This window comes from Triplophysa dalaica, chromosome 12 (assembly GCF_015846415.1).
Source record: "Triplophysa dalaica isolate WHDGS20190420 chromosome 12, ASM1584641v1, whole genome shotgun sequence".
Taxonomy (NCBI): Eukaryota; Metazoa; Chordata; class Actinopteri; order Cypriniformes; family Nemacheilidae; genus Triplophysa; species Triplophysa dalaica.
The window spans coordinates 18,228,174-18,243,461 of record NC_079553.1 but is presented as its reverse complement, the minus strand read 5'-3'; the positions used below and the strand labels follow the sequence as shown (position 1 = coordinate 18,243,461).

General features: G+C 40.8%; 1 protein-coding gene across 2 annotated transcripts; it reads left to right on the top strand.

Annotated features, from left to right (window-relative positions):
* Positions 1–1,496: 1,496 nt before the first annotated feature.
* On the top strand, positions 1,497–14,919 carry smarcc1a (SWI/SNF related, matrix associated, actin dependent regulator of chromatin, subfamily c, member 1a). Of its 2 annotated transcripts, none has more exons than XM_056762617.1 (28): positions 1,497–1,729; positions 2,562–2,681; positions 2,882–2,967; positions 3,113–3,194; positions 3,307–3,399; positions 3,487–3,556; positions 3,689–3,758; positions 4,789–4,864; positions 5,024–5,149; positions 5,378–5,469; positions 5,655–5,782; positions 6,899–6,958; positions 7,049–7,086; positions 7,225–7,343; positions 7,662–7,733; positions 8,218–8,331; positions 8,421–8,574; positions 8,742–8,852; positions 8,938–8,997; positions 9,109–9,367; positions 9,497–9,658; positions 10,552–10,607; positions 10,714–10,855; positions 11,103–11,257; positions 11,408–11,542; positions 12,764–13,019; positions 13,099–13,227; positions 13,309–14,919. In XM_056762617.1, the coding sequence occupies exons 1-28, from the start codon at positions 1,544–1,546 to the stop codon at positions 13,410–13,412; spliced, it is 3,255 nt and encodes a 1,084-aa protein (XP_056618595.1). In that variant the 5' UTR covers positions 1,497–1,543; the 3' UTR covers positions 13,413–14,919. The 2 variants fall into 2 exon arrangements, with proteins under 2 accessions (XP_056618595.1, XP_056618594.1); XM_056762616.1 differs by having other exon boundaries at positions 5,354–5,469.
* The last annotated feature ends 369 nt before the right edge of the window (positions 14,920–15,288 follow it).

The window sequence follows — 15,288 nt, the reverse complement described above, 5'->3', positions numbered from 1 at the left end:
CAAAGAAGGAAAAAAATGCACATTTCCAATGTCCTGTGAGAACATCAAGATACATTTATTTATTAACTTTTTCATATAACTTTTAAATAACTTTGTCTAAAAATAAGTTTAACTCACACATTTAAGTCTCAGAATTCACTTTTTTTAAACGACAATATGCTGTAAAGAGTAAGAAGTGTGAAAGATGCTCCCCACCATGTTAATAACAAAAGCAAGCAATGGGCCAGCTATGAATACACACTTTTGAATGACTTTTAAAGGCATGACTTTTATCTAAACAGGTTATCTGAGATAAACAATATAACAACTGTAAAATGTATTGTTTGTTGTAAAGAAATGCTATAATATAACAGCAACCGACTATTAATGTGTTTCTGGTTAATATCCTCTTTTGAAGGCTACAGTTCAGTGCATGTCATTTAAAGCAGATGAAAAAATTAAGAGTGAAATGTTGGAATGTTATGAATTTAGCATTGGAATAAGAACAATAAAATTCAAGTTTAAATATAATTTTTATAGACGTGCATGATTTTCATAACTCAATGGACAGTAAGAGCACAAACTTTAACTTTCTCTACCGAATTTCAAACTTAGTAAACTTGGCAACGTATCAGTTTACAACAATGGCAGCTGAATTTGTCAAAGGACACAGCAGTGCATGCAAGACAGCGACATAACAGTGATTTTCATACAATGATCCTGAGAAAGCCAAGAGAAGGCAAAGATAAACATGCAGTAAGGACAGTACAACCAGTTTATATTTGTATTAACCATTTGTATTGTATTAACCAGTTTAATATTTGTATTAAAAAATAGATAGCATATCTCTAGCTAAATTAAATACAAAACAAAGCAATTAACTTCTTTGAAAGGGATGGAGACCTTTTATAACCTTTATGACCAATCTGACCTATTTTACATGATAGCTTATAAGGTTTAACCCCTCAAACAATACACTGACAGAAACTCAGACTTTTTGCAGTCTGTGCATTGTAATCTATAAGGCTGTGGACTGTGTGTTGGGAGGCAAATAACCTCTTACAAAATATATGGAGAACATACATCAAAAATTCACCTTCCAAACTTAAATGGTTGTAATTCATGCCTAGAATACAGTCCTTATTGCTAACCAACAAATCACTTAATTGTCACAATATACATTATTCATATTGTAAAAAACATTGGACAGATATTAGAGGCTTGGACCTTTATTTTTGTCTTTAATCATATTGTTTGTCATGATTTAATTGTGATTTTTTAAGTCAACTTTAGTGGTTCACTGGCTGTTAACATGTTAACAAATAAATAATGCATTGAAAAACCTGACAAATAGGGCAAAAAGAATATGTTCCTCTCCGTGTATATGTATGTCCTTGAATTTTGCGAAACAAACACATCGTGGCGCTGTTTTATCTCGTTTCGAAACACACGGACATATCGCGAGATTTCCCCTGCAAACGACTCCATCGTAAACGGTTGCGCAGGCGCAGTTTCGTTTTAAAACATTTTACTCTGTCTAGCCTCTCTCGCTAATAAAGAAACAATGGCGACGGCGGCGACTGCAGCGGGCGGAACGGGATCCGGAGGACCATCAGCCGGTCAAGCAGGGGCCGGTTCCTCGATCGGACGGAAGAAAGACGGAGGACCGTCTTCGAAGTACTGGGAGAGCTCGGAAACGGTGTCCCAGCTGGAGACGGTTCGGCTGTGGATCGGGAAACATTACAAAAAGGTCTGCAGCTCGTGCGGCGTCCGTTGAATGGGGGCGCGCGCACCACACAATGGCTACGAGAAGCGTTACGCGCTCGTTTTACTAGTTTATTCGTGACTATAGTTGGTTCTACTTAGGAGTCAAATCGGAGTGGTGTAAAGATGACATTCGAGCACTAAACTGACGTTATTATTGAGAAGTTTGAATGTTGTGTTGTTTTGAGTGACAATGTTTTGGGCTTCTCAGTTAGCTCTTGTGCTAACATTAGAGCTGCCATGATGATTGCTGTTTTAAAATCTAGTGGGCTGTGTCTCTATTCACACATTTTCACGGCATTTTTTTGGTATAATAAAAAGTAATCATTGTGCTCTAGGATGGCATACCCTGATGTGTTCCTTACATAATGTACTGTTGTTGCACCAAAGTACAGTTTACAAAGTTCTCAGATCATGATACTCTTGACACTTAAAATTTATCGAAGTGATGAGCATGTTACTATGTCATATATTTATATGTACTGACAATTTGCATGTCGGAGAACAGATGTATTTCCTATATGGTACGTGTCCAAAAAACATAGCTCTACCACGACGAGTGTTACGGTAGTTCTCTGCACAACAAAAACAAAACATAAACACGTGCTTAAATAAGCTTTTGAATACTAGTTGTGGACCGTGGTAGCACAAGTCAGTTATTATTTATTAATTAAATGTATTTATTTATGGGGATTAAATAACGTTTATTATATTCAACGTTTGTCTGTCGATCTGGTGCTAAGGACGCTTGTGTAGGTGTATGAAACGCATTATAATATAGATTTGTGCCTGATCAGTCTCCTGTTTTTGTTCCTCAGTATGTCCAAACCGACTCTCCTACGAACAAATCTTTGGCTGCGCTGGTGGTACAATTGCTGCAGTTTCAAGAAGATGCATTTGGGCGTAGAGTCAGCAATCCTGCCCTTACCAAGCTACCAGTAAGTTTCTTTGTGCATATTTAGCATTTCATATCGGTTACACACATTAACGTGTTCATCTGTCTCTGTTTCAAATGAATCGACAGAGGTTGCTGTTGTACAATTCAGCATAAAATGAATGAGAAAGTAAACGATTGTATTGCTTGAAAATTTAGAAATTCCATATTAAAGCTGTGTTTTTTTATTTTCTGTTCTTGTAGGCAAAGAGCTTTCTTGACTTCAAATCTGCTGGAGCTCTATGTCACATTCTTGGGTCTGCATACAAGTTCAAGAGCGAGCAGGGCTGGTGAGTAAGATATCAGGAGAGTTACAAAGGAAGATGGTGATGAGCAAAAAGCAACTGCTTTTCTATAAACCTAAAAACTAGTTCAATCAAACACAATTATGCCATGCTTACCACCTGTACGATGAATTGCTGTGCGTTTTTTCAGGAGGAGGTTTGATCTCCAGAACCCATCCAGAATGGACAGAAATGTGGAGATGTTTATGACTATTGAGAAGACACTTGTTCAGGTAGTGACCCTTTTTTAGTGCCCCACTCATACGTTCATAATGGGATTCAGTGTCAATGGAGCTTTGGATTGTCTCTGAATGGTCTTGATACAAATGTTGATCTTTACTGCAGAACAACACGTTGACTCGACCTATTGTGTATATTGTGTCTGATGTGGAGCAAAAGCAAGCCAATAAGCTTAAAGACATCATCAAGAGACATCAGGTATTAGAACGTTTCAGGTTTGCATGGATTAGAGTTTGGTTATTCATGTTTTCAATGTCCTATTGTTGTTGTTTTTTGCATTTCAAGGGAACTATCGCTGAAGATAAGTCGAAGGCCACACATATTATCTACCCATCCCCGGCCCAGCTGGAAGAAGGTTGGTCTTTTTTTTTCTAAAAGTGTCTTAAATTGCATATTGTGAATATCACCCACTGTCACCAATGGTCCATTCTTTTTGGAGTCTGGTTTTCATTGACCTGACCATGTTAATTGTGGTTCTTTTTTTTAGAAGAGTGGCTGCGTCCTGTCATGCGCAAAGACAAACAGGTGTTGGTTCACTGGGGATATTACCCTGACAGGTTAGTAGGGGGATGTTATGGTTATGCACGATTTTAAAGGGATAGTGCATCCAAAAGTAAACATTCTATTGCAGGGCTCCAGACTCACTTTTTTTACTAGGAGCACTGTAGCCCCTGACTTATTTTTTTTTAAATCGGGGCTCACCATAAATCATTCAGCAATGCATTTATTCACATCTTCCCCAAAATAATTGTATTACTGAAAAATAAGTTGATGACAGCAGATTTGGTTCTGCTTATTTAAAAAGAGGCAATGTCTACAGAGCAGCTTTGTTATTGATTGGTGCTAAATAGAGATACTGTAATCTGAATTGAACCTAAAAAAAATTGTGCTTCTCCAAAAGTGTGTAATTTTATTGTTTACAGTGTTGCACATTAAAGCAAAATTTAATTCTTCATGTTATATTCTTACAATAATTTTATTGTGCATTAAGGACACTTTTCCTCATGCTCACAACACGTAACGTCAAATAAAACTTAACTAAACATTGTTAATTTTTGCTGTGGACTGATTTGAAATGATTCAGTGATGTCTCTCAAGTAATCCACAAATAAATTATGTTTTCTGAACTCCTACACATTAAGTCATTTTAAACCGCAAACAGCAACTCGTAGTAATGCGCTCATGTTGTGTTTGTAAACTTGTCAATGAGGATCTGGATTGTGCATGTCCGCGGCAGCAGGAAACATCAGTGACTTGTGAGTGACCCACGCATTGACGTGCAGTTGACTTTCACACACAGCCTGCACTGGTGGCGGGCTGGCGTCTCTTCTCGTCTTTCCAAATTAAATAAAAACTAGAAGAAATTCAAATTTGCCGGTCGCACATGCGCGAATACTAAAAAATGCTCAAGCTGTCTTGAAAACTTTTTTCAAGTTCAAACTTTTTTTCGCAGTCTGGAGCCCTGTATTGATTTTGTGTGATCATTACCTCAAAAAAATAAGCTTTTCCTCTGAAGCTGTATGATAACTTCCTCTTTTAAGTGCTGTTTTTCATCAAAGTTTGCACATGGGTTTGTTATTCTTGCAGTTATGACACATGGGTGTCAACAAATGAGGTGGATGGAGATGTTGAGGATCCACCAAGCTCTGAGAAACCGTGGCGGGTAGGCGTGTTTCTATAAACGCTCGGCTGTCGCTTTAGATCACTAAACTATAATACCGTACAATGTGACACACATTGGGATTTGTATTTTAAGTGATGCAGCCCTGCATCAAGATAAAATTTTCCAGAATTTGCTCAGTATGCTCTCCGATGCCCTCAGGTGCATGCTAAGTGGGTCATGGACACGGATGACTTCAACGAGTGGATGAACGAGGAAGATTACGAAGTGGATGAAAACAAGAAGCCTGTGAGTTTCCGCCAGCGGATCTTCCCAGGAGAAGAAGTGGTAGGTCCCGGCAGGAGCCGTTTTGTTATTGTCTGTGCGTCTGTCAGTCATCCTCTCAAGCTCTTCCTTGCTGCTTCACCCTCACGTGCCTCACCCTCCCGCATTTCCCCTCAGCACCTCCCTCCCCCTTGTGTGTAAGATCGTTCCATTCTCTCATTCTCTCGCTCTTTCTCTCATCCTTCACCCCACCATGGTTCTGATCAGTCTTCCCGTACACCCGAACGCAAGGACCGCAAGTCTCTGGTCGGTGGCAAGAAGAGGCGACGCTCTCCATCCCCACCCAGCACTCCTGTGGAGTCTCGCAAGAAGGGCAAGAAAGGGTAAGTTTTCTCATGAAGAACAAGCGTACTAGTATCCTGTTATGCTATGCACAGTAAAAAAACAAGTTTAAAAATAAACATAGTGCTGACATTTCTATGAAGTTTTTCTAGGAACATTTCTTGAAGTTCTTTTTGAACCTTAAAGACCAAATTTTTTAAGAGGCTAACTATTCTTTCTCAAACAGTAATCCTGGATCACAGTGGAGGCGCCGTGGACATCAGAATGACGATGAGCAAGATGAAGATCTCACAAAGGATATGGAAGATCCATCCCCTGTGCCAGGAATGGAGGAGGTTTCATTGGCAAAAAATGGTAAGTTTTGGTGTTTTATTGAGGCTCTTGATTAGTCCCACAAATCTGAAGCGGTGCTTCAGCAATGATTTTGGATGATAACCCGCAAGGTTGTATGTTGGAATTTTGTTAAGTCACCATTTTACACTTAATCGTACCCCGGTGTTGCTAGAGGTTGCTAGATCTTATATATTTTATACATGATAGACTCAATAGGGCTTCTCACATGTGAAATATTTAACCCAGGGTTATTCTTAACGCCAGGTAAACAGAATCCTGGGTTATCTGTGTCACATTTCACATGCTTATAATATTCCAGGGGTTTAGAGATAACCTTGGGGTATTCTTAACCTGATGTATCACGCTGTACATCATTAAACCCTGTGTTCACATTCTTATTTGCATATTTACGGTGTCAACAGTCATGATTGGATAAATACTGCAATGTCAAACTGACTGAATAAAAATAGTGTGTGGTTACTTTAATTAACCGAATACCTCGTTTTTCCGCCTCAGGAAAAAAATTATGCCTCGCAAATCATTTTTGCCTGTTTTAAATCTTCTAAGACCTTACTTACTCAAAAAAAAACCCTCAAAGGATTGTTTACACAACGCACAGAGTTTCTGTGACAGTGCACAGCTTGTGAAATGAGGTAAACGCTGTACAGTTTTTGATAGGTGTACATTGCTAAGCGTTTGGAACCGCAATGCAGGTTTAACCCTCCAAAAGCAGTGCTAACTCTGCTCATAACCCCAGGTAAAATGTGGGGATAACCCCACCTTAAAATTACAAGTGTGACACGTTCATTTACACGGGGTTTAAAGCGGTGCTAAGAATGAGTATAACCTGAGGTTAAGCACAGTGTGAAAAGTCCTAATGTGACTTCAGATTAATAATAAACATTGACATACAGCCATTTTCACAAAAGCCTACATTACCTGCGCATATTCGAGCTTTTATTCTCATAAATTGAAACACTGAATCTTCTGTGCAGCCTCTCAAGATTCAGTGCATGACTAAAATAGACACTGTGGCTACAGCCCTACTTTCATTGTCCTACTTTACATGGAAAGCTTTTAAACGTTATTAAATTGTCTGTCTGACATCCCTAATGTGCTCTTTCTTTCCGCCTGCAGTCAGTCAGAAAAAAGACAGCGAGAACACACCAGTGAAAGGGGGAACAGTCACAGATTTGGGTAAGTGTTCTGTATGGTTTGTTGCAGGCATAACTGACATGTATTGCCAAGGAACTGGGAATGAATGAGTGAATTTGTTTTTTGTTTTAGGTGACCAGGAAGATGATTCAGTAACCTCTGGTGGCAAGGTAGAAATGATTGTTGAATGGAAATGTTTCTGTTATCTTATAGATTCACAGTGTTCTGTTTTTAACAGCCTGGCTCTGTAACCAATACTCTCTTTTTTTTCATGTTTTATTAAAATTTTCATAATCTGTATTTGAAAGGAGGATGACGAACAAGACAAAACGGCGATCAATCGTCTAATCGACTCTGAAGATAACGTGACTGAGCAAACCCATCACATTATTATCCCTAGTTATGCTGCTTGGTTTGACTACAACAGGTATGGGATCCATCCCACTGTCGTGCTGCTTTTCTACTTGGTTGTTTGCACAGATGTAGTGTTAAACACATAAGGCAGGTAACAATTACCATTTGCGAAATACTTGTGGAAAATGTTTATCTGCCAGATTGTGAAAATAAAATGTTTCAGTGAAATGTAATGACTTTATCGGCTTTAGAAACAGCAGGAGAAATTATTAATAAATCATAGCTACGTTTTATACTTCACAATACAGACAGGAGGTTAAACATGTTTGATCTACTTTGGGAGCTTTATGGTAACTGTATGAGATCTATTAACTTTGAAATTCTCTTCCAGCATACATGAAATCGAAAGACGTGCCCTACCGGAGTTCTTCAATGGCAAAAACAAATCTAAGACTCCAGAGATGTAAGTCGAGACTTAACCGCTCATAAAGATACAGTTTGCAACTTTTTTGCCGTAAAATATAAAAATGTTCATTCGAGGACTCTCTCTAAATATTTGTAAATAGTGAGAAAATTGTAACCAGTGACACCGACCGTGTATGGCAGTCACCAGAACAAGCAGTAATGGTTTTTGGATAGACATCGAATGACATCGAATTCATTATAATGAAATAAAATCACGTCATCAAACGCAACATTTCTTAAACTTTATTACTTTACATCCATAAACATGATTTCTCGTTCACGTTGTTGTTTTGAACATATCTGTTTTGAATGTGAGCCCTCTACTGGCATATTTTATAAACTGTATCTTTAATCTTTCCTTAAAATAGAAATATAATCAATTAAATGAAAGCTGCATCAATGAGCTGATGAGTTGCTATCCTGTTATCCTGAATGCGTACTTGTCTTGACTGTTATGTTCTGTTTATAACCATTTTTAACAGATATCTGGCTTATCGTAACTTCATGATCGACACGTACCGTCTGAATCCTCAGGAGTACCTGACCTCCACCTCCTGCAGGAGGAACCTCACTGGAGATGTGTGTGCGGTCATGAGGTTAGAATTCTCGTTCATGGTCCTGTGTTTTTTCTTTGGTTTTTTTCAGGCTTTTATTTTTTTGTACTAATATTTGTGTTTTTCCCCAGGGTTCATGCCTTTCTGGAGCAGTGGGGACTGGTGAACTACCAGGTTGATGCAGACAGTAGACCCCTCCCTATGGGTCCACCACCGACCCCACATTTCAATGTGCTGGCTGATACTCCCTCTGGTTTGGTACCGTTGCATCACCGCCCCCCACAGGTGAGGTTTAAAACAAGCTTTCTCATGGCATTTAAATGTTGTACCCGAACCAATTTATGGTCCTGTTCAATTTTTGTTAGAATTTAAACCCATAGCCTTTGTGTGTCCTCTGTCTTAGTGCATGTGAATCTGATGCAGTGTCATAAACTCTCTGGTGTTTTCTGCAGGTTCCCAATGCCCAGCCGATGCTGAACTTCCCAGAAAAGGGCAAAGACAAACCTACCGACCTGCAGAACTTTGGTCTCCGTCCAGATATATACTCAAAGAAGAATCTCAAGGCAAGTGGCTCCTGTTCTTATAGCTGCTGTAATTCTTCGTGTCTTCCACTGCTCAGGATGTGATAATATTTCTGTTGCTTTACAGATTAAGGGAACTGCTGGTGGCAGAGACTGGACCGAGCAAGAAACTTTGCTTCTGTTGGAGGTAAGATCAGACTCTGATTCAGATCTTTGGGACCACCATCTTTTTTTTTACTTTCTATTCTGCCATTTTCTTCTTTTTTTTCTTATATCGTACCTGTGCTTGTATTTCCAGGCTCTTGAGATATATAAGGATGACTGGAACAAGGTTTCGGAGCATGTGGGCAGCCGTACTCAGGATGAGTGCATCTTGCACTTCCTACGACTGCCAATAGAGGATCCTTACCTTGAGAATTCTGAGGCCTCATTAGGACCTCTGGCCTACCAGCCGATCCCATTCAGCCAATCAGGAAACCCAGTCATGAGCACTGTTGCGTTTCTCGCCTCCGTGGTTGACCCACGCGTGGCGGCAGCTGCTGCCAAAGCAGCTCTAGGTATGTCCCTGTTATGTATACATTTTTTACACATTTTCTCCAATATCAATATGCAGTACTACATTGAGCTCTTTTGTCGATTTAAATGCCTGTGATTTAATATGGTATTACTGGACGTTGTGTTTGTAGAGGAGTTCTCTCGTGTACGTGAGGAGGTGCCGACAGAGCTGGTGGAGGCTCACGTAAAGAAGGTGCAGGAGGCAGCCCGCAACACGGGTAAAGTGGACCCCTCGTTTGGTCTGGAGAGCAGCGGTATTGCTGGCACTGCCCCCGAGGAACCAGAGAAGACGGGTAACTACTTGCATTACAATAAAGTCAGAAAACTCATTATGGTTGACAGGTGTGTTGTATAATACCTACTGCTGCCACCAGATGGCATCAGATTAGTATGTTTGAACCATCACATAAGACATAGGGTTTGCGAAGAACTCATTGACCCTAATCAGCTGTGGATGGGCTTGTCGAGATCTAGAAATTCAAATTAAATATGTATGCTACAAAGAAACTTCCCCCATGCTAACCTATGCGCTTTAAGGATTTGGCTAATTTGATCTGAAATCTATATCGTGTAAGACATTCTAGTCCTAGATGCGATTGTGCTTCTGAAAACAATGGTTGCCCGTGGCTCGATACAGCACTGGCAGATGGGGCGCACAAGTGTGGGAGGGGTTGAAACTGGGTCAGTTAAGTGTGACCTAGTGTGACTTGTTGAGCCACCTTTTTTTTGCCGCACACACACCTTATCACTAAAAGCTCAAAACATAGCTGCTCGATGAAGCTTTGGTTTCAATTTGTGCCTAATTTCCTCATTCAGCTGTGATGCTCTGTTTGTTCATAGCGGTTCTTCTATGTCATGCTGTCCCATCTAATGGCTGTGTGTTTTTTATATGTCAGGTGCTTTAGAGTTCAGTGTAATAGGTCGACAGAGGCTATGGCACCGCGTGTTCTCAGGCAGGGCTGTTATTTACACCCTGCAGTTCACCATTGCACCGTTCACTCCACACTTACATATGGACCAAATCTGACATGGGGGATAATTTTATGTTTTTAATTATGATCGAGGAAATGTGAATAATTTCTTTTTTATAGACGTTTAATATTGATTTCATTTTTTTTCTTCTGATTTCATGTTTTTGATGTGATGTGCTTTGTTCTAATCATTGTCTTTTTTTTTCTCCTTACAGAGACAACAGAGACTGAGAAGATGGACACAGACTCTGACTCCCAGCAGCCAGATAAGGTCAGTTTTGGTCCCGCCCCCGGAAGCCAGATGTACATTTCCATGTGATTTATTTGTCATACAGACACTTAAACTTTATATGCATTGCTCATGATATTTGACTCAGGCGGAGTCCAAAGATGAAGCGGAGAAGCCCAGCGAGTCTGCGGAGAAGCCGGCAGAGGCAGAAAAAGAAAAGAGCGAGACGACAGAAAAGTCTGAGCCGCAGGAGGAGGAAGAGAGCGAAGGTGGAGAAACAAAGACAGCAGGTACAGATTCTGACAGCTGAGACTGTTGCAGAGTTTCACAGTCTTGTCTGCTGTTTGGTTTCTCGTGCATGGCTAATCTCTTAGGTCTTTAAAGATCTACCAAACAGAACAATCACACTGATATCTAATAATTCTGGCACATTTAACATAGATATGCCTGACTGCTTACATAAAATGTGTTTGAAGTAAACAGAACAATGCATTGATGAAGGAAGGTGATGTGCTATATGTTTGCTCTCGTTTTTAGAGAAAGACAAAGAGGAGGCCATGGAGACAACAGAGGAAGAGAAAGAGGCAAAGGTGGAGAAGGAGGAAGGAAAGAAGCTTGAGTTGGATATTGAAGAGGGAAACATTGCCACCGCTGCTGCAGCTGCTCTGGCATCTGCTGCTACCAAAGCAAAGGTGACGCATCCAATGCATGGACTTGATATTTAAGAACTCTTTGACTGACTTTGCACTAACAGTTTTAAGCAGGTGGTTCCAGTCTTAATGCCTTTTATAATGCCAAGTTCATTTCATTCGACATCTCAATGTCTCTCTATTTTGTCTCAGCACCTGGCAGCAGTGGAGGAGAGAAAGATCAAGTCTCTTGTGGCTCTGCTGGTTGAGACTCAGATGAAGAAGCTGGAGATTAAACTCAGACACTTTGAGGAACTAGAGACCATTATGGATCGTGAGAAAGAAGCGGTGAGTCTAGGGAAAGCTGTCTTTCTAAATTAAGTACATAGAATGATATTATGTTCAAATGTATAGCTAATTTTGTTGTTTCTTGCATAGTTTTTAAGTTGGGCTGCCAACGTTAACGTATGCGATTAATTTAGTCCGATAAACGCATGAAAAATATTTTTAAGGTCATTAACACAACAATCGTTTTTTCTTTCCTCATTGTCAAGCGTTACATAATGTTATTACATGGCTCATTTAAATGCTTGATTCTGATTGGCCACTTTCAAATAACAACCGCTCAAAACTGATAATAACCTGGATGCTGCAATCAATTTGAGAGGGGCAGTTTAATATCACACGAAAATTAATTATATATATGTCTTTAAATAACATATGACATTATATTTACAAATGGTTAAACCAATTTGCCTGTTTGTGACATTTGAAAAATGTTTCTTACTTTAAAACCAAACCTAAAGGGCTTTTCCTCGCGGAAGGTCTGCATTCAGGGATGCACTGTTGGGCCTTATTTCTGTGATAACAACCAGCTGTTTCAAAACATAAAAGCTGTGTGTGATTAGATGATGGTGAATATGGTACAAATGTCAATGCGATTAATGGTCCTAAAATAGGCTTTATAAATAGCCAGTTAAAATTGTTAAACTTATAAAATTCACTGTAGTAAAAACACAATGCTCTTTGTTTTCTGCCTTGTTCTTGTGTATCTTCCAGTCTTGTGAGCGCTCTCCACAAAATGTGTGCCTAAATGCAGCTGAATATAGTAACCTAATTTAACCACTGTAAATAGTGCATGAATGATGTGCCCAGTGTCCAAACATTTATTCAATGCACCTTTGATTTCAGTTAAATGCGCTTTTAGAGGAAGACCCATTCGGTTATTCACAACATGATTTACCAGTTGACCTACAGTAACTCTCTTAATATGGATAATGTGCTTCTCACTGCCTTTGTTGAAGAAAAAAGGCATTGATTTTATATGTAGCAGTAAATATAGATATCCAGATGTTGGCTAGACTGTCCACACAAGAGATTTGTTTAGGAGCACTTTTAAAACGTACTGCTGTTCTGTTCTAAAGACCAGATGTAAAAACACACCAAATTATGTTTATATTTATACATTTCGAAGATGCTTTATGAGCTTCTATCGGTTTGAGCTCTCTGTCAAGTCATCATTCTGTGCCTTGTTATGAATTCAAGTTGGATCTTTCCGTCTGTCTTTAGCTGGAGCTCCAGAGACAGCAGCTCCTGACCGAACGACAGGCATTCCACATGGAGCAGCTGAAGTATGCAGAGATGAAGGCTCGTCAGCAAATGGAACAGCAGGCGGCTGCAGCTGCGCAGCAGAACGCAGGAGGCCATCATGGACCTCCTCCACACGGCCCTCCTCCAGGCATGCACCCTGGACATCCCGGACACCCCGGTCCTGGGTTTCCCCCCATGCATCATGCCATGGGTCCCCACCATGCCCCTCAGTCAGGTCAGCACTTTTCCTAAAAGCTTTGATGACTTGAATCTGCATGTAGCAAATCTCAAATGTCTCTTGTTGCTTGGTGCAGGACCAATGGTTGGATCCGGACAACCCATGCCAGGTCGGATGATGACTGGACCTCCCTCAGTTGGCCCCCCACAGGGTGTCATGCCCCCTATGATGGGACCCCGACACCCTGGACCACTCAATGGCATGTGTGAGTATCCTTTCCGTTTCAGATTTTGTCCTTTGCTATGTTACATTAAAGCTGCATTAAACCGTATTTTGTTATCTACAGATACAGGTCCACCACCTCCTCAACCTACACAGCCTGATGTGATGCCACCTGTCCCAGTGGGACCTCCCATCTCTGCGCCCGCTCCTCGTGCTGCTGAAAACTAAACTGTTGCCCTGTCCTCACACATGTACACATCCGCACACAAATACACAGTCAATTGAACATTTTACTCTTTTAAATCTAAATTAATCCTGATTCCTCTGAATCGCTCGCAAGCCTGCTGTTATCTCCCTCTGTCGATTGTCTTGCTGATGGGTGGGTCATCTCTAAAGCCTTTTTCCCCAAAGCTGAGCTAAGCACTCACCTACTCGCACATAAACATCCTCGCACGCTCAGGGCACAGGAGTGCAGTTGTTCCTGCAACTCTTGGCTAGTAATAGCATTGGCTACTCTTTGTTCTGTAATGTAGAACACCGTGCTGCTAACGCTAACAGACTCCTGTGTTTTGGGAGGAATACCTGCTGTCGTCTGGCTCCTCTTTGTAATGTGACTGAAAGAATAATATGTGTATATTGTGCTAGCCGTGTAAGCTAAACCCTCCAAGACCGGAGCACAGCTCTGCTGTGAGTCAGTGCTCCCTCTCGAAAACACACTGTAGATACGAGCCCTTCCCTACGGGCCTGTGATGCGCAAAGAACCAGATCTCACCACCGTTTTGTGTGTCTGCGGTGCGGCGTTTATCTTAACAGGGTTCCAAGCGGATTCTCTGAGCTTCCTTTAATATTAACACCCACACCTTGCTAAGAATCTACCTCGCCGTTCGTTTTCAACCTGTGCACGGTTTGTGTTACTGTATCACTCAGACTTGCTTTATGGTGCTTAGTTTAGTCAGCCACACTGTGACCTAGTAATGCTCTGGCTAGAGCGGAGATCAACGAGCGCTCACCCTATGGGGTGTAACTTATGCCATAACCCCGGCCAAGCAGTTCTTGCTGTCCAGAACATGCCTGAGTACTGTATTTCCAAAAAAAAGAGCAGATACTCCGCTTTAGAGATGAACCCACACGCGCATAAACACAAAACACGCCACATGAGAAACTCCATTCGTTCACACTGAGAATGATAATGGAGGTGAATATGGTATCACACTGAAATGACGGAGGACCTTTGCTTGTTTTAGGTGTAGCTAGCCCTTTGTGCTCCTCCCTTAGGTGCTGACAGAATAGCTGCCCTGCCTTGCTCTACCTCTCTCACTTTACTACCTCTTTTCTCTCGCTCTCTCTCTCTCTCTCTCTCTCTCTCTCTCTCTCTCTCTCTCTCTCTCTCTCTCTCTCTCTCTCTCGCTCTCTCCCTTCCTATGGCTGTTGTCTCTCTTTTGTGTGTGCCCATGTGACTGCTGCATTACTGCTGTGTGGAGGCTGTCGTCCTCTTCCTCCTCAGGTGAACCAAGCCCCTCTCTTCATCACGCCCCCCCCCCGCTACACTACACACACACACACACAAACACACACACACAGAAACAGATGCATTTCCTGTTCCAAAATTTTCCAGGCTGTATATCACAGGAGACAGGGGTGATTCCCTATCTTCCTCATCCCCAATATATATCTTTTATTGCTTTTTATTTTATGGTAATGTATTTTTAAGAAAATAAAGTTTGTGTAGACTCAATTATATCTGTTCTTGGATGTTTGTAGCTTTTCTTTTGATTTTTACCCGGCACATTGGTACTGAGACCTGAACACTGTCAAATAAAGTGGGTTTCTGTTTTTGTACGACTGCTTATCTGTTTCAGTTTTAGTTTAGTTTGGATAAAGCCTAAAGGAAATGAAATACATTTTCTACAGTTTTTGCATTGTGGCATTTGAATGTCAATTAGATCAAAATTGTTTGGATATCTTACTTGCGAGGCACTTTACATTGTCACGTGCGTTTTACAGTGTTACAGTAAAAATATTGTAATACTGTGACTTATTGTCTAAGAAATGTCACAATGCAAATCTTAATGGTCCTAAATGGGGTTATTTTTTGGGGGGGGGG

Bases quoted from the DNA above. Each gene is read 5' to 3' on its own strand.
- smarcc1a (XM_056762616.1), top strand. From the start codon at position 1,544: ATGGCGACGGCGGCGACTGCAGCGGGCGGAACGGGATCCGGAGGACCA. The intron at 2,682-2,881 runs GTAAGTTTCTTT...CTGTTCTTGTAG, and splicing joins CTGCCCTTACCAAGCTACCA to GCAAAGAGCTTTCTTGACTT. The intron at 11,543-12,763 runs GTGAGTCTAGGG...GTCTGTCTTTAG, and splicing joins TGGATCGTGAGAAAGAAGCG to CTGGAGCTCCAGAGACAGCA.